The sequence below is a fragment of the Bufo bufo genome, chromosome 1 (genome assembly GCF_905171765.1).
Source record: "Bufo bufo chromosome 1, aBufBuf1.1, whole genome shotgun sequence".
Taxonomy (NCBI): Eukaryota; Metazoa; Chordata; class Amphibia; order Anura; family Bufonidae; genus Bufo; species Bufo bufo.
The window spans coordinates 524003805-524027768 of record NC_053389.1 but is presented as its reverse complement, the minus strand read 5'-3'; the positions used below and the strand labels follow the sequence as shown (position 1 = coordinate 524027768).

The 23964-nt window shown below is 44.4% G+C and overlaps 1 protein-coding gene across 1 annotated transcript in view; it reads right to left on the bottom strand.

The window, feature by feature from the left end:
- The window catches only part of PTPRZ1 (protein tyrosine phosphatase receptor type Z1), a 276086-nt gene that overhangs the window by 54397 nt on the left and 197725 nt on the right, over positions 1-23964 (bottom strand). Inside the window, 1 exon segment of the mRNA XM_040411638.1 lies at positions 17514-17605. Coding sequence (XP_040267572.1) covers positions 17514-17605 — 92 coding nt within the window.

Sequence of the window (23964 nt, the reverse complement as noted above, 5' to 3'; positions counted from 1 at the left end):
ATTTCCCCTTATAACTTGTGCGTTGCGTGAAAATCGCAGCATGTTCTATATTCTGCGTTTTTCACGCAACGCAGGCCCCATAGAAGTGAATGGGGCCACGTGAAAATCGCAAGCATCCGCAAGCAAGTGCGGATGCGGTGCGATTTTCACGCATGGTTGCTAGGTGACGATCGGGCCGGTTGACCCGATCTGTATTATTTTCCCTTATAACATGGTTATAAGGGAAAATAATAGCATTCTGAATACAGAATGCAAAGTAAAATAGTGATGGGGGGGTTAAAAATAAAAAAAAATTAACTCACCGAGTCCACTTGATCGTATAGTTGCGGATCTCTGTCTTCTTCTGTAATGTTGAGCTGCCGGCTAAGGACCTGTGGTGACGTCACATCACATGATCCAATCACATGGTCCCTCACCATGGTGATGAACCATGTGATGAGCACAGTGACGTCATCAAAGGTCCTATTCCTGTGCACAGCAAAGAAGAAAACAGAAGAGATGCCAGCTGCGCGATCAAGTGGATTAAGGTGAGTTAAATTATTATATTTTTTTTTTAACCCCTCCAGCCCTATTTTACTAAGCATTCTGTATTAAAAATGCTATTATTTTCCCTTATAACCATGTTATAAGGGAAAATAATACAATCTACAGAACACCTAACCCAAACCCGAACTTCTGTGAAGTTCGGGTTTGGGTACCAAACATGCCGATTTTTCTCACGTGCGTGCAAAACGCATTACAATGTTTTGCACTCGCGTGGAAAAATCGCACATTTTCCCGCGACGCACCCGCATCTTATCCGGGCAAAAAACATGACGCCCGTGTGAAAGAGGCCTAAGAGTTGTGTTGTATGTATGAATATGTACGAGTAAATGTATTGCCGTTTCAATATGCATGTGGTCTGTGTTTCATTCATATATATATTTTACCAACAGAGCATATATATTTTTTCTTCTGAACTTGTTTAAACAAAGTCAGTTTATAGCTAAATAAACTATGGAGAATCAGCACCAAAAATACAGCTCTGTGGAAAAGTTATACAGTATATACTACTTCCCTTGATCTGGCTGACTGTCCTGTTTGATCCTTTAATTAACCCCCTCCTAAACATACTGAACAGTGCTCCTGCAGGCAGGAAAGGACAATACTGGCCTGGCTGCAGAAGGGGGTGCACTTCTAAGGGCTATTTGGTATAGTTTTTAAGCAGATAATTTAATCTTTTAAACAAGGCCAAGATCGTGACACTAGGACTGTAACTTGCACTGATACAGTGCAAGTTACAGTCCTTAGAAATGGCTCCCAGTGAAAGCTGTATATACCTGCAGCTTTCATTCCTGACCCAATTCCTAATAGCTGTATCTCTCCATATATCTCACCTAGCATTGTGATCTTGGTCTTATTTAAAAGCTTAGCTTTCAAACATACTAGGCTCACATCTGTCAAAAGTTAAATTTTTGGGAGTGTTTTTCCAGTTTTTATGTGACTGATGAGCGTTTAAAGGGGTTGTTTCACTTCAGCAAATAGCATTTATTATGTAGGGGAAGTTAATATAAGGCACTGACTAATGTACACTGCGTGCAGAATTATTAGGCAAATGAGTATTTTGACCACATCATCCTCTTTATGCATGTTGTCTTACTCCAAGCTGTATAGGCTCGAAAGCCTACTACCAATTAAGCATATTAGGTGATGTGCATCTCTGTAATGAGAAGGGGTGTGGTCTAATGACATCAACACCCTATATTTGGTGTGCATAATTATTAGGCAACTTCCTTTCCTTTGGCAAAATGGGTCAAAAGAAGGACTTGACAGGCTCAGAAAAGTCCAAAATAGTGAGATATCTTGCAGAGGGATGCAGCACTCTTAAAATTGCAAAGCTTCTGAAGCGTGATCATCGAACAATCAAGCGTTTCATTCAAAATAGTCAACAGGGTCGCAAGAAGCGTGTGGAAAAACCAAGGCGCAAAATGACTGCCCATGAACTGAGAAAAGTCAAGCGTGCAGCTGTCAAGATGCCACTTGCCACCAGTTTGGCCATATTTCAGAGCTGCAACATCACTGGAGTGCCCAAAAGCACAAGGTGTGCAATACTCAGAGACATGGCCAAGGTAAGAAAGGCTGAAAGACGACCACCACTGAACAAGACACACAAGCTGAAACGTCAAGACTGGGCCAAGAAATATCTCAAGACTGATTTTTCTAAGGTTTTATGGACTGATGAAATGAGAGTGAGTCTTGATGGGCCAGATGGATGGGCCCGTGGCTGGATTGGTAAAGGGCAGAGAGCTCCAGTCCGACTCAGACGCCAGCAAGGTGGAGGTGGAGTACTGGTTTGGGCTGGTATCATCAAAGATGAGCTTGTGGGGCCTTTTCGGGTTGAGGATGGAGTCAAGCTCAACTCCCAGTCCTACTGCCAGTTTCTGGAAGACACCTTCTTCAAGCAGTGGTACAGGAAGAAGTCTGCATCCTTCAAGAAAAACATGATTTTCCTGCAGGACAATGCTCCATCACACGCGTCCAAGTACTCCACAGCGTGGCTGGCAAGAAAGGGTATAAAAGAAGAAAACCTAATGACATGGCCTCCTTGTTCACCTGATCTGAACCCCATTGAGAACCTGTGGTCCATCATCAAATGTGAGATTTACAAGGAGGGAAAACAGTACACCTCTCTGAACAGTGTCTGGGAGGCTGTGGTTGCTGCTGCACGCAATGTTGATGGTGAACAGATCAAAACACTGACAGAATCCATGGATGGCAGGCTTTTGAGTGTCCTTGCAAAGAAAGGTGGCTATATTGGTCACTGATTTGTTTTTGTTTTGTTTTTGAATGTCAGAAATGTATATTTGTGAATGTTGAGATGTTATATTGGTTTCACTGGTAAAAATAAATAATTGAAATGGGTATATATTTGTTTTTTGTTAAGTTGCCTAATAATTATGCACAGTAATAGTCACCTGCACACACAGATATCCCCCTAAAATAGCTAAAACTAAAAACAAACTAAAAACTACTTCCAAAAATATTCAGCTTTGATATTAATGAGTTTTTTGGGTTCATTGAGAACATGGTTGTTGTTCAATAATAAAATTAATCCTCAAAAATACAACTTGCCTAATAATTCTGCACTCCCTGTATTGTGATTGTCCGTATTACAACTGCATTTGAAGCCCCGTATTATAACAACATGTTGACCACCACTGATCTAGAGCCTACTACTTAAATAACTAATGCCATTCATATAACACAGACTACTTGTGGCACAGATTTTGGTCATTTTACTTTGAGTTGAAATATAACTTTAACTGTTTCATATTTTATTAGTTTTGTGGCCCACAGGGACACTATAACTCCTATATTCCTATTGCTAGCATGATTGCCGCCTTTGAATTGGTTTGCACCAGGGGCGTTGCTAGGCTAAAACATTCGGGGCCTGGGCCCCTGATGTTTTGTCCCAAGCCTGAATATACTGCCTGCCAGGCAGATACAAATGTATTGCCATCATCAGGACGGCAATACAATTGAATCTAATGCACTGCAACATCTGAAGGACCTGTGATGACATCACAGGTCATGTGATCAGTGCAGAAGGCAGGTGTTGAGAAGGACCTGCGATGATGTCACCATCATGTGACCAGTGCAGGAGAGGACGGCAGAAGAAGCTGTGGTGATGTCTGTATATGCGGAGAGGTAAGTGAAGGGAGAGGCAATGCTGGAAGTTGTGGTTATTTAACTGGGACTGTATGTTAGGGCTGAAGGGAGATATGTTATCATGGAACTAAATGTTCAGGAGTGATGTTATTTACGTGGGGCTGTATGTTGATTGCGGCTGTGGGAGGGGGTGATGTTATTTACATGTGACTGTATATTGGAGGTGGCTGGGGAGGGAGTGATGTTATTTACATGGGACTGTGTATTGGAGGTGGCTGCGGAGGGAGTGATGTTATTTACATGGGACTGTATATTGATGGTGGCTGGGGAGGGAGTGATGTTATTTACATGGGACTGTATACTGATGGCGCCTGTGGGAGGGAGTGATGTTAACATGGGACTGTATATTGATGGTGGCTGGGGAGGGAGTGATGTTATTTACATGGGACTGTATGCTGGAAGAGACTGTGGAGGCGGTGATGTTATTTATATGGGACTGTATTTTGAAGGGGGTTGTAGACATAGAGGGATGGTATTTACATGGAACTGTATATTGCAGGGGTCTGGAGAGATGGTGTGATGTTATTTACATGGGACTCTATGGTGGAGGGTGGGAAATGGTGTTATTTACATGGGACTGTATGGTGGAGGGGCTGAGGAATTATAATTTGTGAGGACACTAAGAGGAGGAATATAACTACAGGGGACACTTCAGGGGAGAGCATTATAACAGGAGGGGGCAATATAAACACTGGGAGCACTGTAGGGGCATTTTAAATCCAGGGAACATTAGGAGTTCTTATTACTACTGAGGGCTCTAAAGGAGATCTTATAGATCCGCCTTATTTCTACAAAGAGCACTATGGGGGGCCTTATTAGTAGTGATGGACGTACATCGGCCTGGACGATTTGTGAACGCGATCAAAAATTATGCATTCACCGTACAGAAAAGATCAAGTCATTATGTGGCTGGAGGTATTTTAGACGGTCATTGTATATCAATTTTACTGCAGGCCAGTCTCGAGTGGAGGGGCTATGGTGGTGGTGGTGGTGTTTTTGGGGGTGCACACAGAAGAGAGTGAGGAGGGTGCAGATACAGGGGATGAGAAGGGTGCAAGAGCGGAAGGCTGAGTGAGCCACTCAACCAACTCTGGTGCGTCCTTTGATGTAATCGCACGCACCTTCTCCAATTTCCCACTTAAGCTCTGGCCTGGTGCACCTGCCCGACCCCTACCACCCCCTGCTGAATGGCCTGCCATTTTCAAAATGACCCTTTGACAAAGTCCCTATAGAAGAGCAGTATTTGTGGAAGCAGGTATATAGAACCCCTTAATGATTATTTGCTGGAAGCAGGTATATCAAACCCCTTAATCCGTTTTTTTGGGGGCAACAGGAATATCACACCAGTTGCAATTACTTATTCCAATAGCGTTTGTCCCTCTGCATAGCTGCGGTATCTCAGCAGAGCCGCACACAACTGCTGCACAATACAAATGCACTATATAGAAAGTATATTATAGGTATATCACACCCCTGTCTCAATCAGTTTTTTTGGGGGGCAACTGGTATATCACATCAGTTGCAATTAGTTGTTCCAATAGCGTTTGTCCCTCTGTATAGCTGCGGTATCGCAGCATAACCGCACACAACTGCTGCACAATACAAATGCACTATATAGAAAGTATATTATAGGTATATCACACCCCTGCCTCAATCAGTTTTTTTGGGGGGCAACTGGTATATCACACCAGTTGCAATTATTTGTTCCAATAGCGTTTTTCCCTCTGTATAGCTGCGGTATCGCAGCAGAACCGCACATAACTGCTGCACAATACAAATGCACTATATAGAAAGTATATTATAGGTATATCACATCCCTGCCTCAATCCGTTTTTTTTTTTGGCAACTGGTATATCACAGCAGTTGAAATTAGTTATTCCAATAGCATTTGGCCCTCTGTATAGCTGCAGTATCGCAGAAGAACCGCACACAACTGCTCCACAATACAAATGCACTATAATATACTTTATATGTTAGAAAGTATATTATAAGTATATCACACCCCTTTGTATGTCACACCTATCGATAGCACACCTATACCAGTCCTTAAAAGGACTTTTGTGGCCCTATTAGCTAGCGTTTGGTGTCCCTAACAGTCTATCCCTGCTCCACACAGCAACCTCTCCCTACTCTGGCAAAAGACTGAATGTAAAATGGCAGCCAGATCGGGTTTATTTATAAGGTAGGGGGTGGGTCCATGTGCTGAAACGTCTCAATTGGCTGTCCTGTCCCATCCCATCTGATGGATGTGTCATCGGTCAAGTTCTGCACAATGGAAAAGAATATGGCACCGGAGGACATCGCCATATGTTCACCTGTTCTGCGAATAGCGAACGAGCAAAGTTCACAGCGAAACGACCGCCGGGCGAAAAGCAAAGCCATCTCTACTTATTAGTACTGAGGGGTCTGTGATGGCATTACTAATACTGGAGGGCTCTTCTACTCATGGAGGCACTGTTGGGGAGAATTATCACTGTTGGGGGCACTGTAGGGGGCAGTATTACTAAGGAGGGCATTATAGAAGGGAATTACTATTGGTGGGACTACGAGGAGCAGTGTTACTATGGGGGGCTATCTGTACAGCACTAATTTTTCTTCAGGATAGTATTTAGGGGTATTGGGGAGCACAGCGAGCAGCAGGAGAACACTGTGGAGACTACAGGTTGGGGGATGATGATAGAGAAGTGAGGAAGCTGAGGTGTCTGTGTGTCACACTCTGCAGAGACAAGGCGGTTGAGAGAAGTTGTCTGGACCGAGTGTAGAAGATGATGACAGAGAAGATCTACATCAGAGAAGATGTCACTTGAGAGGCCCTGGATGTTAGAGGTACTGTATGTGCTGCTGTATAGCAAATGCGGTGTGCGCAGGGAGGGTCGACTTCCCGGGGAGTACGGCAAACATGCTGAGAGGTGGGCTGAAAAAAACAGCATGCTGCAGTTTTATTCCAGCCGCCTCTCGGCATGTTTGCCGTGCTGTAGCCGGACCTCCCGCCCGCCCCATTATAGTGAATGGGGCTGGAGTGGACTTCCGGCGGCACGGTGCACTAGTGTTAGCACGCATCCAGCAGGCTATTACACCGCCGGAACAGCCTGCAGGAGTAAGCTACCGCAAGTGTGAAAGTAGCCTTCGAGAATTCGGTCATATTCTTTGGGGTTTGGGCCCCGGATCCTTTTAGACCCTAGCAACTCCCCTGGTTTGCACCACTACCTGTACCACCACCAGCAAAGTGTTATTTTGTTACATGCAAAAACTATGTTCATGTAATATGCCTGGTTGTCCATCAGGTGGCACTGTATCTGGCAGAGATCTTTAGTCAGAATGGAAATAACCATTCCATTCTTCCCCCTTTTGGGCAGAAGTGGGCTAGTCCTGTTTCCTACCAAGGGAGGGATTGCAAGAAGCTGTAGATAGTTGAGAATTGGAAGGACACCAGGCAACATGGCGCAGTGAAGGACGTTCTCCCCTCCTGCAGCAGAAGTCTTCCAGGTGAAGCAGCCTGTAAAGCACCATGACTCCTTGCAGTCATAGTGCTGAGTATGAGTATTGCGAGGGGGGTCAACAGCCAAAGGTACACTACTCAACCATGCAAGAACCTCTAGAAAGTCCAGTAACCAGATAGAAGCCAGAGAGTAACACTTCAGAGAGATAAGGCAAAGTATTCAAGTTTACATGACAGTTTACTCTTAGCCTGCTGGAGCCAAGAACAAACATTGTATACATGACACAAGTTTATTGCAAGTTTTTTCAAGTAAAACCATTAAGCTTCTACAAGTCTGGTCCACCAACTACAACTCCTTTGTTGGTACGGAGACTAACCCAGGGGAGAGACAGTATCCAGGTAGGAGCACCGTGACACAAACTATTAGGGCCACATCGTCCTGGGTGGCCGCCTGTTTGCATACAGGCTTTAGAAGTGTAAGGCCTCTTTCACACGGGCATTGCGGGAAAAGGTGCAGGTGCGTTGCGGGAACATGCACGATTTTTCCTCGCGAGTGCAAAACATTGTAATGCGTTTTGCACTCATGTGAGAAAAATCACGCATGTTTGGTACCCAAACCTGAACTTCTTCACAGAAGTTCGAGCTTGGGATCGGTGTTCTGTAGATTGTTTTATTTTCCCTTATAACATGGTTATAAGGGAAAATAATAGCATTCTGAATACAGAATGCATAGTAAAATAGGGCTGGAGGGGTTAAAAAAAAATAATAATAAAATAAACTCACCTTAGTCCACTTGATCGCGCAGCCCGGCTTCTCTTCTGTCTCCTTCTTTGCTGATTGCAGGAAAAGGACCTGTGGTGACGTCACTCCGGTCATCACATGGTCCATCACATGATCCATCACCATGGTAAAAGATCATGTGATGGATCATGTGATGACTGGAGTGACGTCACCACAGGTCCTTTTCCTGCACACAGCAAAGAAGACAGAAGAGAAGCCAGGCTGCGCGATCAAGTGGATTAAGGTGAGTTTAATTATTTTTATATATTTTTTTTAACCCCTCCAGCCCTATTGTACAATGCAATCTGTATTCAGAATGCTATTATTTTCCCTTATAACCATGTTATAAGGGAAAATAATAATGATCGGGTCTCCATCCCGATCGTCTCCTAGCAACCGTGCGTGAAAATCGCACCGCATCCGCACTTGCTTGCGGATGCTTGCGATTTTCACGCAACCCCATTCATTTCTATGGGGCCTCCGTTACGTGAAAAACTCGCAAAGAGGAGCATGCTGCGATTTTCACGCAACGCACAAGTGATGCGTGAAAATCGTGTGCACAGCCCCATAGAAATGAATGGGTCATGATTCAGTGCGGGTGCAATGTGTTCAACTCACGCATCGCATCCGCGTGGAATATTCGCCTGTGTGAAAGGGGCCTAACCTTTAGGCCTCTTTCACATGAACGATACGGATTAAGTCGGGATGCGTTCAGGGTGCTTTCAGTGAAACTCGCACCCTTTTGCAAGCAAGTTCAGTCAGTTTTGTCTGTGATTGCGTTCAGTTGTTCAGTTTTTTTCGCGAGGGTGCGATGCGTTTTTCACGCGCGTGATAAAAAACTGAAGGTTTACAAACAACATCTCCTAGCAACCATCAGTGAAAAACGCATTGCATCCGCACCTGCTTCCGGATGCAATGCGTTTTTCACTGAAGACCCATTCACTTCTATGGGGTCAGGGCTGCGTGAAAAACGCAGAATATAGAACATGCTGCGTTTTTCACGCAACGCAGAACTGATTGAAATGAATGGGTCAGGATTCAGTGCGGGTGCTATGCGTTCACGTCACGCATCGCACCCCCATGGAAAACTCGCTCGTGTGGAAGGGTCCTTAGGAAGCAGTATGTAAAGGTTTCTTTAAATCAATCTGTGTAATAATGCACAATATCAGGGATATTCAGGGTCAACATTCTATGACATATTTCAAGGTAACAAAATGTCAGTTCTGAAATGCCATTAATTTGTATGGTTCAATGTATACTGGCCCCATGACCTCTTATTGAATCACATTCTTCTTCTAAACTGTACAGGTAGTGTCATATTATGTCCATATGATGACATTTTGTCAGGTTAATTACCTAACATTACTAGGCATTGTAGTTAAATATAGTTTAGCAAAAGATTTATTCAGAAAATACAGCACCTGAATGTGGAAACGGATCAGTAATACAAATACGTATTGCTATTGTTTATGCTCCCGTACCTTGAGAGGAATAGCAATTATTCTGCAGTATCCAAGGTAACCTATGTAAGTATAAAGCTAAAGAATGGTGTAAATGGTAATTAATAATATTGAGAAGTGTCATCAAATAGTAGCTGTCTGTTTAACCTTTTATTAACCAGGCCTGAAAAGCCCTTAGAGGAGATGTCTGAGATGATTAAAAAAATAAGACAGGGAGACTTTTAGTATTAAAAAATGGACTGATTCAGCATCCCATACCCCCTGAATTCCAGTGCTGCTCCCCTCCTCCCCACCACTGCAGCCAAGACATAGGGCCAGATTTATCATTAGCTCAAGTCAGAATAATGGAGTGAAAAAGTCGCAAAAAAAATGCGCAAACGCTAAAACTGCGGACAAATTTGCGACTTTTTACTGCTCTGCACTATGGTCGCCAGTTTTCTGAAAGTGGGCGTGTTTACTTATGTAAATTATTTTCTAGACAGATTTACTATTGGGACTATTTAAAAATTTGCAAAAAAATGAGCAATTTCACTCCAGTGAGGACCATGCTTATCTTATGTGACTTTTTAATAGAACATGCGACTTTTTCGTAAAGACGTGCGACTTTTGTAAAGCTGCTTACTGACGGATAAACTGCTACCGTCAAACCACATTTATTACAGTCTTAAAGGGCCGGACATAAATCTGACTTGGCTAAAACTGACTTTAGCCATATGTGAAAGTGGAGTGAGCTGTCAGAGTCATGATAAATCTGGCCCATAATGTTTTGGCAGCAGCAATGATGTGCAGTATACCGAACGTGACTACTAGCAGCTAAGCACTGGCCTCAGCAGTACATGATATAAGACTAAGGCCTCATGCACACGACCGTTTTTTTTTGCGCTCCGCAAAAACGGGTTCCGTTTTTCCGTGACCGTTTTTTCGTCCGTGGGTCTTCCTTGATTTTTGGAGGATCCACGGACATGAAAAAAAAGTCGTTTTGGTGTCCGCCTGGCCGTGCGGAGCCAAACGGATCCGTCCTGAATTACAATGCAAGTCAATGGGGACGGATCCGTTTGACGTTGACACAATATGGTGCAATTGCAAACGGATCCGTCCCCCATTGACTTTCAATGTAAAGTCAGGAGTTAATATACCATAGGATCGGAGTTTTCTCCAATCCGATGGTATATTTGAACTTGAAGCGTCCCCATCACCATGGGAACGCCTCTATGTTAGAATATACCATCGGATTTGAGTTACATCGTGAAACTCAGATCCGACAGTATATTCTAACACAGAGGCGTTCCCATAGTGATGGGGACGCTTCTAGTTAGAATATACTACAAACTGTGTACATGACTGCCCCCTGCTGCCTGGCAGCACCCAATCTTTTACAGGGGGCTGTGATCAGCACAATTAACCCTTCAGGTGCAGAGATCAAGGGCTGCCAGGCAGCAGGGGGCAGACCCCCCTCCCTCCCCAGTTTGAATATCATTGGTGGCCAGTGTGCGGCCTCCCCGCCCCCCCTCTATTGTAATATCATTGGTGGCCAGTGTGCGGCCTCCCTATCACTTACCAGTAGGAGGAGCTCCCGGCCGGACACAGACAGCGCAGCAGGTAAGTATGATGCTTCTAATATTGTAATATTGCTAAGTAACCATGGCAACCAGGCCTGCAGTAGCGTCCTGGTTGCCATGGTTACCGATCGGAGCCCCAGAGCGATTAAACTGGGACTCCGATCGGAATCTCCGCTGCCACCAATGATCGGGGGGGGGGGGGGGGGGCGGGGAGGCCGCACACTGGCCACCAATGATATCAATACAATAGAGGGGGGCCGCACACTGGCCACCAATGATATTACAATAGGGGGGGGCGGGGGGGCCACACACTGGCCACCAATGATATTACAATAGGGGGGCGGGGGGGGGCGCACACTGGCCACCAATGATATTAAAACTGGGGAGCGAGGGGGGTCTGCCCCCTGCTGCCTGGCAGCCCCTGATCTCTTATAGGGGGCTATGATATGCACAATTAACCCCTCAGGTGCAGCACCTGAGGGGTTAATTGTGCGGATCACAGCCCCCTGTAAGAGATCGGGGGCTGCCAGGCAGCAGGGGGCAGTCATGTACACAGTTCGTAGTATATTCTAACTAGAAGCGTCCCCATCACTATGGGAACGCCTCTGTGTTAGAATATACTGTCGGATTTGAGTTTTCACAAAGTGAAAACTCATCTCTGAAAAAGCTTTTATGCAGACGTATTAACGCCATGGTTACTTAGCAATATTAGAAGCATCATACTTACCTGTGCTGTCTGTGACCGGCCGGGAGCTCCTCCTACTGGTAAGTGACAGATCATTAAGCAATGCGCCGCACAGACCTGTCACTTACCAGTAGGAGGAGCTCCCGGCCGGTCACAGACAGCGCAGCAGGTAAATATGATGCTTCTAATATTGCTAAGTAACCATGGCAACCAGGACTACAGTAGCGTCCTGGTTGCCATGGTTACCGATCGGAGCCCCAGCGATTAAACTGGGACTCCGATCGGAACTCTCCGCTGCCACCAATGATCGGGGGAAGGGGGCGCACACTGGCCACCAATGATATTAAAACAATAGAGGGGGGCCGGGAAGGGCGCACACTGGCCACCAATGATATTAAAACAATAGAGGGGGGCCGGGGGGGCGCACACTGGCCACCAATAATAATACAATAGAGGGAGGGAGGGGGGCCGGGGGAGGCCGCACACTGGCCACCAATGATAATACAATATAGGGAGGGAGGGGGGCCGCACACTGGCCACCAATGATATTCAAACTGGGGGGGGAGGGGGGTCTGCCCCCTGCTGCCTGGCAGCCCCTGATCTCTTACAGGGGGCTGTGATCAGCACAATTAACCCCTTCAGGTGCGGCACCTGAGGGGTTAATTGTGCTGATCACAGCCCCCTGTAAGAGATCAGGTGCTGCCAGGCAGCAGGGGGCAGTCATGTACACAGTTCGTAGGATATTCTAACTTGAAGCGTCCCCATCACCATTGGAACGCCTCTGTGTTAGAATATACTGTCGGTTATGAGTTTCACGATCGAACTCAAATCCAATGGTATATTCTAACATAGAGGCGTTCCCATGGTGATGGGGATGCTTCAAGTTAAAATATACCATCGGATTGGAGAAAACTCTGATCCTATGGTATATTAACTCCTGACTTTACATTGAAAGTTAATGGGGGACGGATCCGTATGCAATTGCACCATATTGTGTCAACGTCAAACGGATCCATCCCCATTGACTTGCATTATAAGTCAGGACGGATCCGTTTGGCTCCGCACGGCCAGGCGGACACCAAGACTACTTTTTTTTTTTCATGTCCGTGGATCCTCCAAAAATCAAGGGAAGACCCACGGACGAAAAAACGGTCACAGATCACGGAAAAACGGAACCCGTTTTGCGGACCGTGAAAAAATACTGTCGTGTGCAGGAGGCCTGAGGCCATAGCCAAATTGAACTCTACACTATACTGATGAGGAGCAATAATAATGGGTTTTTCCCATTTTGCAAAAAGATGGCATATCATTAGAAAATGGCATCAATTTATTATTGTCCAAGCTCTGGGACTCCTGATTCTAAGGCCCCTTTCACATGAGCGAGTATTCCCCATGGGTGCAATGCGCGATGCGAACGCATTGCGCCCGCACTGAATCCGGACCCATTGATTTCAATGGGTCTGTGTACATGAGCGTTGGTTTTCACACATCACTTGTGCGTTGCGTGAAAATCGCAGCATGTTCTATATTCTGTGTTTTTCACAGAAGTGAATGGGGCTGCGTGAAAATTGCATTGCGACCGCAAGCAAGTGCAGATGTGATGCGATTTTCACGGATGGTTGCTAAGAAATGTATACCTTCAGTTTTTTATCACGCATGTGCAAAACGCATTAAATCGGATTGCACCCGCGCAATAAAAACTGAACTGAACACGCATACTAAACTGAATGGAATTTCTTGCAAAATTGTGCATTTTTCACTGACTCCTAGAAGCTCAGGTCTCTCTGCAACTGCCACGCTCTCACCACTTTTATTGACAGGACCAGGGAGACATGATGATGTTTACACTGCCTTGCCCTATTAAAGTGCAGAGAGTGCAGCAGTTGCAGAGAGAGCGGAACCTCTAGGTGTAACTGCAACGCCACCGTTGTTCCTAGAGGCTCATTTGAATATATTAAAACATCATTTTTCTAAGCAATGCAGGCACATATGTACATGGGACCAATACAGATGCCTTCAGCTGCCACGGGCCTTTGCAACAGGTTAGTCAGTTTCATAGGTACAAATCTGCTGACAGATGCCCTTTAACCACTAATCTGTTGCACCACTACCACTCCTTTCCTCCTCACAGCACTCTCCGGGGGGTCACTGCAGTTTCTTTTCAGCTGCAGAATCCACCACACTGTCATGAGGTCATCCAGTATCGGGACAGAGTATGCAGCTGCAAGGAACCAGGAAGCGAGGAAGTTAGGTATTTATTGTAGGCAAGTCTAATCTGGGGTCTGTAAAAGTTGTTTGGACGGCACTCCTTAACAATGATCCGGTGCTCAGCGGTAGCGACAGTCAGTATATAGAAATATGAAACCGCAGCACTCGAGTTAGGTAATTAGTTATTTATTTATCCATCCAAAAAATAAGACTTAAGGCCAACGTTTCGGTCTCATCCCGAGACCTTGTTCACGGCCTGGAAGAAAGAAACGTCATCCTCCATACCAGACGTTTCTTTCTTCCAGGCCGTGAACAAGGTCTCGGGATGAGACCGAAACGTTGGCCTTAAGTCTTATTTTTTGGATGGATAAATAAATAACTAATTACCTAACTCGAGTGCCGTGGTTTCATATTTCTATAATCTGGGGTCTGAACATTTTTTGTTTGTCTGGTCTGGAATCTGAACCCTCTAAATTATTTAGTGGTCTGACGTGGGATTTAAATGTAGAGGTCTGGTCTGGGATCTATGTTAATTTGGGGATCTGTTCTGAGCATGGAATTAGAATTTCGGAGTTTGGTCTGTATTCTGAATTTATTAGGGGTCTGGGCCGGAGACTGAATTTATTTAGGAGTCTGGTCTTGGATCTACAGTAGATTAATTTTGGGGTGCAGGTCTAAGGTCTGAATTTATTTAGAAGTCTGGTCTTGGATCTATAGTAGATTCATTTTGGGGTGCAGGTCTAAGGTCTGAATTTATTTAGGTGTCTGGACTTGGGTCTAAATTAATTTAGAGGTCTGAATGTCTAATCTGGTATTTGAATTTATTCAGGGGTCTGGATAATTTTAGGGTCTGGTGTGAGGCCTGGATTAACTGAGGTGACTGAGGTGTCTGGATTAATTTGAGGCCACGCCTGGGATCTAAATTAATTTAAGGGTCTAGTCTGAGGTCTGAAATGAGACGCAAAATATGTATTTGGAGACTCTGCAAACTCTTGGCAACTCTCCTGTCATATCTGTATACCCCACGAGATAACTATTCGTCTGGAGGATTTTATTTATTTTTTTGGCCTGTGTTCTGCTTTTCCACTGTTATTCATGAGAATAAGGGCTCATTCACATGACCAAATGAATGAGTGTGCATCCGTTCCGCAATTTTGTGGAATGGGTGCGGACCCATTCATTTCAATGGGGCATCAAAGGATGCGGACAGCAAACCATGTGCTGTCTGTTGTGTGAATGTAGCCTAACATGAATGAAATGTACTGTATGACTAATTTTAAATATTAAGCTACAGTACTGTGTAATACATTGAGTCACGCGCAATCTTGTGGACAGCAGCTGTAAATGAATGCTTCATAGGCGCTCCAGATTTGGTATTTCATGGGAAATACAAACATATACTCAACCAGACACATCCTTCACGTTATACACTGCTTGTTTCCATGGTTACTACTACCCTGTGATCCATCAGCGGTGGCCGTGCTTGCACATTATAGGAAAAAGCTATGTGCGCTCCCATGGTCCTAGGACACGAGAGAGGCTGGTGCTTTTTCCTATAATGTGCAAGCACGACCATCACTTATGGATTCCAGGGTGGTTGTGACTATGGAAACAATAAGTGTATAATGTAATAGAAAAATTAATCTGGCCAGCAAAGGAAGCAATATGGGTAATCACGATACATTACTAAGGCTACTTTCACACTTGCGGCAGGACGGATCCGACATGCTGTTCACCATGTCGGATCCGTCCTGCGGCTATTTCGCCGTGCCCCCGGGCCGCCGCTCCATCCCCATAGACTATAATGGGGACGGGGGCGGAGCTCCGGCGCAGCACGGCGGTGCACAGCGAAAGCCGCCGGACTAAAAAACCTGACATGCAGTAATTTTAGTCCGGCGGCCTCTCGCCGTGCACCGCTGTGCTGAGCCGGAGCTCCGCCCCGTCCCCATTATAGTCAATGGGGACGGAGCGGCGGCCCGGGGGCACGGCGAAATAGCCGCAGGACGGATCCGACATGGTGAACAGCATGTCGGATCCGTCCTGCCGCAAGTGTGAAAGTACCCTAAGTAAATTTCTCTACATAATAAATGTGAGACAACCCCTTTAATTTAAAAGTTTACACAGTACTGTGTTTTCTTGTGTTTTCTCTAAGGTAAATGTAACCCTCCCCAGATTTCAATTCTGGATCCACCCTTGTAATCTATACTTTTTAAAAAATAATATTTTTTTTACATGTCTGGTCTCTTGCTGGTGTGATGCTAGTACTATATTCAAAAATCTCCCCACTTCTGTCCTCCATCTCTTCTCAGAGCATACTGTCTCACAGAACCAAAGAGAAAGAGAACGTGAAGCTACATCCCCCTCCTTTCCCTTATTTCCTGGCTACTATTCACTTTATTACTGTAAACAGATTTTAGGGGACTAAGCATGCGTGTGATAAAGTTAAGAGGCACTAAATACCTTTTAACCTGATACAAATGGAAGTTGAGGAAGATGGCACTATAATAAAATATATTACAATGTGTCATATATTCACAAATCAACAACTGATTTCGGATTTATTTATCTTTAAAGTAGATATACTATGAGGCCCAGGGTAGGTTCTCTTTACATTTAAGCATATGGATATTACCTTAAAAATTCTAAAATAATTTGTGCAATTAGATTAATGAAATGTCTCCCTGAACAGTAAAAGACAGGGCACACAAACAGAGAGAGATCTCTGCTTCTAAGGTGTTAGGACAATAAGAAAGTGCACGATTCTAAGCTTCTTAGCTCTGTTGAATTGCTGAAGGGAAGCAGAAATACGTGGATACCACTTAATTTATTCACAACTGTTTTCCTATGTGTAAGACTCTACTGAGCTGAACTATGAAAAAATGAAGTTAAAGAGGACCTTTCACCTATTATTACCCTATGAACTAACTATACAGACATGTGGAGCGGCGCCCGGGGATCTCCCTGCACTTACTATTATTCCCGGGCGCCACTCAGTTCTCCTGCTATGCCCTCCGGTATCTCCGCTCACTAAGTTATAGTAGGCAGAGTCTGCCCTTGTTCTTCTGTAGCGCTGGCCAATCGCATTGCAGAGCTCACAGCCTGGGAGAAAATAACCTCCCAGGCTGTGAGCTCTGCGCTGCGATTGGCCAGCGCTAGAGCAGATCAAGGGCGAACTCCGCCTACCATAACTTAGTGACTGAAATCTCCGCCTACTATAACTTAGTGAGCGGAGATACCGGAGGGCATAACGGGAGAACGGAGCGGCGCCCAGGTATAATAGTAAGTGCAGTGAGATCCCCGGGGGCCGCTCTCCATGTCTGTATAGTTAGTTCATAGTGTAATAATCGGTGAAAGGTCCTCTTTAATGGTAGAAAATTCCTTTAAGTTTAATGGCACAAAATAATAGCAACATATTAAAGGGGCTGTCTCTGCAATAATCAACCCCGTCCACTACACAATGCATGGAGCTGTGTAGTTCTGGCACCTACTTCCAATGTTTTGAACCCCGACCCATCATATACTGATAGCTGATCCTGAGCCTAGGGCATTAGTATAAAAAGGGTGGACAACCCCTTTAACCACAACACATACAAAGGTAAAAAAAAAATATATATATATATATTTTTATTTTTTTTTTTCAGTACGGAAAATGTTAAAATATGTCAATTCCTTACCTGAAACTGGAAACAATGGTGCAGGAGGAGCGGAAATGACTCTTGGTGATGTACTATCCTCCAAGTAAAAATGTGCAGTTTGAAAGCATTTCCTGTAATGGCATCAACAGTTTTATTAGTAATGTGACTAATTGTATTTTCCACTAATCTCTTTCTGTAATTCTATTATCTTTCCACTAATCTTTTTGTAGACTTCAAATTTCCTTTATCAGACTGATCAGAACCACAAATAAAAAGCAGAAAAGACAAAAAATAACAAGAACAAATGGTAAATGTCCTAAACTCCACAGTCCTAGAGTAAGATCTCTAACAGCATCCCTCACCTACAATGTAATGTCTTCTTATGTGGCAGAGCAACCTTTAGACGCAAACAAGCACCAAGACCAAGGCTCAGCTGTTACTTTTGCATCCCCTATAGCCACATCTCTTGATGCATTGGTGCTTAAAGGAGTTGTCTAGCAGATTTTGATTATGTAACGGTTCAGACTGGTATAAAAAATAAAAAAATAAAAAAAATCATGTTCACTGCCACCGATATCCTGTGCTCTCTGCCTTCTGTTCCCTCATGAGAGACAATCACTGACTAAAGCAGTAACCTGCATAAGACAGCGATTGGCTTAGCAACTATTTCCTGTGTATTAAGAGGCATGAAGAAGCAGGGGCCTGAACAGTGTCAGAACGGGAGCAGAGGTGGATCAGAGGAGGCGAGTACCACTTTTTTGTTTTTAATGCCACTCTGAACCTTTTAAACAATGGTCGGATGGACAACCCCTTTAAATTCTACATAAATCTGTACATGGAGACTGGAAGTATGTTGCATACTGGATTTTGTGCTCTGTTGTGATTTTTGCCTCACCCATGTACATCAACAGTGCCCATGTACCCTTAGACCTTTATCTTGGCCTAACTTTTCCAATAAGGTCTGATTCATGACATGTGCTTGATTTCTTTGCTGTCATCCCTATGAATAATACTATAGGTGCTGCTACAGGTGAAGGACACAATACATGGCTATTAAGCCAAAACAACTTGTTGATTCATTTTTCACTCTAGAACAAAAAATATTAAAAGTATAGTGGAAAATTTTAAAAAGCAAACTAAAAAACAATTGCTGAAATGCTATCATTTGACTGCAGAAATAATGGATCCCAAGTGTCTCAACCCCATGTAAGAGGGCTGCACAAGGTATAGGACAATGCTGCTGGGAGAAGAAATAGCTACAGAGAGGATCTACGGTAGATGAAATGCAATGCTAACAAGATGGCTTCTATCATCAGAGGACACAGCACTAATTACACTATTTATAGCATTAATTATAGTGCATTTAAGCAGCATTAATAAACCCCTTTGCTGCACTGTGGTTTGGAATGCTCCTGTGCCCTGCGTTACATCTTCTCAAAGTAGAAACCATTTTATCTTGTATTAAAATTTAATTAAAAGGTAAGATTTTTTGTAAAGCAATATTTGTCTCACCCTGACTAACCTACTAAATATCCATGGTAGCAGGTAACTGCTGAGTTGTCCATATTTTAACATCTACCTAAGAAACAATGAATTTTTTGGCATAGTAGGATTCTTGGGTGCTAATAGACTTCTTAGCTGCCAGAGGTCAAATTAAATGGTTCCCCTTATTCCTTAAGTGCTCAGATGAACTATTATCAGCCACAAAGTTGTCCCCCACAAGAGTGAGTGAGGGATCCTGCATAAGGTAAAGGTCTCTTGGAAGGGGCATGCCTAGCAGGATGGGTGTTACCTTTATAAACAAAATATAAGATCAAGAATCATTCAGTATTATTGATCAGGTCTATGAAATGGACATTTAAAGAGGACCTTTCAGGTCCTCTTTAAATGTATGTGCTTTTCTGGCGATATGGACAAAAAGCATTCAAAGTACTTGTTTGCTACAGTGTTTGCTACAAATTAGGGCTGTTTCACAGGAGCGAGTCCATTGCGGGAATCACGCTCCAGCGTGTGAGTGTGATCCTCTGCTCTGGACTTGCAGGAGCGCCCAGCATTATCATGATTTATAATGCTATGTGCCTCTGCTTGACCTTATTTCTACAGAATCATACTGAGGCACATAGCATTATAAATCATGATAATGCCGTGCGCTCCTGCAAGTCCAGAGCGGAGGATCACACTCACACACGGAGCGTGATTCCCGCAATGGACTCGCTCGTGTGAAACAGCCCTTAAGGTTGAAAAACTTAAAATTCTCTAAAAATACACTGCATGAGGATGAAGGTGTTGTGAAAATGCTTGCATACAAATTGCAAGTGATATAATCATTTCAAAGGTAACTGCACTGTCCCAACTTGTTTTTTAGCTTTCATTCTATTCCTCCATACATCACTAACTGCTCTCAGAATGATTTTGTCTTAGGCCTCTTTCACACGGGCGTCATGTTTTTGGCCAGGATTAGATGCTGGTGCGTCGCGGGAAAATGCGCGATTTTTCTGCGCGAGTGCAAAACATTGTAATGCGTTTTGCACGCGCGTGAGAAAAATCGGCATGTTTGGTACCCAGACCCGAACTTCTTCACAGAAGTTCGGGTTTGGGTTAGGTGTTGTGTAGATTGTATTATTTTCCCTTATAACATGGTTATAAGGGAAAATAATAGCATTCTTAATACAGAATGCTTAGTACAATAGGGCTGGAGGGGTTAAAAAAAAATTTAAAAAAATTTAACTCACCTTAATCCACTTGTTCGCGCAGCCCGGCTTCTCTTCTGTCTTCATCTTTGAGGAATAGGACCTTTGATGACATCACTGTGCTCATCACATGGTCCATCACATGATCTTTTACCATGGCGATGGATCGTGTGATAGACCATGTGATGCGCGTAGTGACGGCACCACAGGTCCTTTTCCTGTGCACAGCAAAGAAGAAGACAGAAGAGCTGCGCGAACAAGTGGATTAAGGCGAGTTAAATATTTGTAAAAAAGAAAATTTAACCCCTCCAGCCCTATTCTACTATGCATTCTGTATTAAGAATACTATTATTTTCCCTTATAACCATGTTATAAGGGAAAATAATAATGATCGGGTCCCCATCCCGATCGTCTCCTAGCAACCATGCGTGAAAATAGCACTGCATCCGCACTTGCTTGCAGACCCATTCACTTCTATGGGGCCTGCGTTGCGTGGAAAATGCACAAAAAGGAGCATGCTGTGATTTTCACGCAACGCACAAGTGATGGGTGAAAATCACTGCTCATGTGCACAGCCCATAGAAGTGAATGGGTCCGGATTCAGTGCGGGTGCAATGCGTTCACCTCACGCATCGCACCCGCGCGGAAATCTCGCCCGTGTGAAAGGGGCCTTAGGGTACTTTCACACTTGCGGCAGAGGATTCCGGCAGGCAGTTCCGTCGCCGGAACTGCCTGCCGGATCTGTCGAAACGTATGCAAACTGATGGCATTTGTCAGACGGATCAGGATCCTGATCCGCATGACAAATGCATTGAGATGCGTTTTGCCGGCATTAATGCATTTCAATGGGAAAAAACGGCAAGTGTTCCGGAATTTTGGGCGGAGATAAAACCATAGCATGCTGCGGTATTATCTCCGTCCTGAACTGAACTGAAGACATCCTGATGCATCCTGAACGGATTACTCTCCATTCAGACTGCATTAGGATAAAACTGATCAGTCATTTTCCAGTATTGAGCCCCTAGGACGGAACTCAGTGCTGGAAAAGAAAAACGCTAGTGTGAAAGTACCCTTACTGGTCCAAAATATATGAGACAATGAGGAGTGAGATGCTGGAATAATATGAGCCTAATTTATTAGGATGCAGAAGCCCCTTATTAAATTAGGCACATCTTTAACAGTCTGTGCCCCAGAAACTGAAGTCTACATCAGCTAGGGGCTGGCACAGACTGGCCCAAAGGGGAACAGGAGAATCCACTGGTGGGCCCCTGAGCTTGGTGGGTGGTGGGCCCCCAGTCCTATAACCCATGCATAAGTTGCACATGACACAACAGACTGACTGCACTACATACAGAGAGGCAGCCTACAGCATCTCAACCAGGTTAGGTGCCCATATAAAAAACTGACTATGTAAAGAGGTAGGCCACAAAGTGCCCTCTTTCATCAGGGACCTGCCTTTTCAAAATCAGTCTGGGACCCCTATAATCAATCATCTTTTGCATCTTGCTGCTGTCTGCCGCTTGCATGTGGTTATACAGTGGGCCCCTTTAATGATTTTTACTGGTAGGCCCTAGGCATTCCAGTCCAACACTGGGCGCAGATGTCAAAGATAATTTACGCCAGAAACTGTTATAGTTATACAAACAGTTAAAGTATATACAAGTCATAGTAAATCCAGTCGGCTGTGTGAAGCCCCTCCCCTCCCGATAAGCCCATCCCATTTTTTTCACCACTTGTGGTAAGGAGGTTACAAAGTCACTAAATTATGGTGTGCATATGAATTTATGAATGCCCCTCAATTTGTAGACAATCCGCTTTTTCTCCATGGTAGCTGCTGCTTCCTGGTCATAATTTATATATCCTGGCAGTGACTTCCTGCTGAGCTTGTGCGTATACACAGCAGCCAATCAGAATATACAGAGCTGCAGTACAGGTAAAGAGAGAGCAGCTGGAACCATTCATCATAACTGTGCTATAACAGGACAGAGCTATAAACAGCCATCAGTTAAACCGCAAGTAAGCATTACTCACGGTGAAGTTGCTTTAATACCATTTATTGGACCTTAAAGTTTTTTTTTCGAGATTCTAATACTGGTGACCTATCCTCTGGACAGGTCATCAGTATCTGATTAGTGGGGATCTGACATCCACAGGAGCACCAGTGCCTCCTCAAACAGCTGATCTGCGGGGGTCCCGGGTGTCGGATCCCCACCAATCAGGTACTGATGACCTCTCCAGAGGATAGGAAAAAAGTGGGTTCAGGAGCAGCACTGCATGCGGCTTATGCAGAGCAATGGTGGAAACAATGCAACAGCTGGACAGGAGACCCCAGATCCAAGGCGGTCCACAGGTGAATAGTAGAAATAGAAGGCAACAGCAGCATATCCAACCAATTCTTCTTTATTGTACAAAACTTCACAGCATAGTGTACAAGGGTAGCAACGTTTCGGCTAGGTATAGCCTTTGTCAAGCATATGTTACAAATGTACAAACGAGCATATATATATTAAAAATAGACACTCCCACAATCAACAACAGGATCGGTAAACACACCTATATGGAATCAAATCACCATTGAACCATACTTAACTCACCCAGCTGTTTCAAATCGGCATATGCGAGTGAAACACTCTCACCTATGTAGCTGTCATAGGCCGGTGTGCAGGACACGTGATCTGAAAAACATCCGACACATGACCGCAGTAACCATAATATTATGATTCGCGTCATATAGCTACAATGAAATAATATTATGGTTACTGCGGTCATGTGTCGGATGTTTTTCCGATCACGTGTCCTGCACGCCGGCCTATGACGTCGGTGGTGCGGGCGCACACTATTGTTTGCGACGCCACCTTCTTTGCCTCGCGCTGCATGGCCACGACACATGTGGTCGCGGCTTAATGATGTGAGCTGGCCGCCGCCTGATGACGCATGTGCACATGCGTATCTTGCACATTGGAACGCCAGGCGCCATGCTGATGTCCACTCTTGATCCCTCTACATAGGTGAGAGTGTTTCACTCGCATATGCCGATTTGAAACAGCTGGGTGAGTTAAGTATGGTTCAATGGTGATTTGATTCCATATACAGTGGGGGAAATAATTATTTGACCCCTCACTGATTTTGTAAGTTTGTCCAATGACAAAGAAATGAAAAGTCTCAGAACAGTATCATTTCAATGGTAGGTTTATTGTAACAGTGGCAGATAGCACATCAAAAGGAAAATCGAAAAAATAACTTTAAATAAAAGATAGCAACTGATTTGCATTTCATTGAGTGAAATAAGTATTTGAACCCTCTAACAAAAAAAGACTTAATACTTGGTGGAAAAACCCTTGTTTGCAAGCACAGAGGTCAAACGTTTCTTGTAATTGATGACCAAGTTTGCGCACATTTTAGGAGGAATGTTGGTCCACTCCTCTTTGCAGATCATCTCTAAATCCCTAAGGTTTCGAGGCTGTCTCTGTGCAACTCTGAGCTTGAGCTCCCTCCATAGGTTTTCGATTGGATTAAGGTCCGGAGACTGACTAGGCCACTCCATGACCTTAATGTGCTTCTTCTTGAGCCACTCCTTTGTTGCCTTTGCTGTATGTTTTGGGTCATTGTCGTGCTGGAACACCCATCCACGACCCATTTTCAGTTTCCTGGCAGAGGGAAGGAGGTTGTCGCTCAGGATTTCACGATACATGGCTCCGTCCATTTTCCCGTTTATGCGAATAAGTTGTCCTGTGCCCTTAGCAGAAAAACACCCCCAAAGCAAAATGTTTCCACCCCCATGCTTGACGGTGGGGACGGTG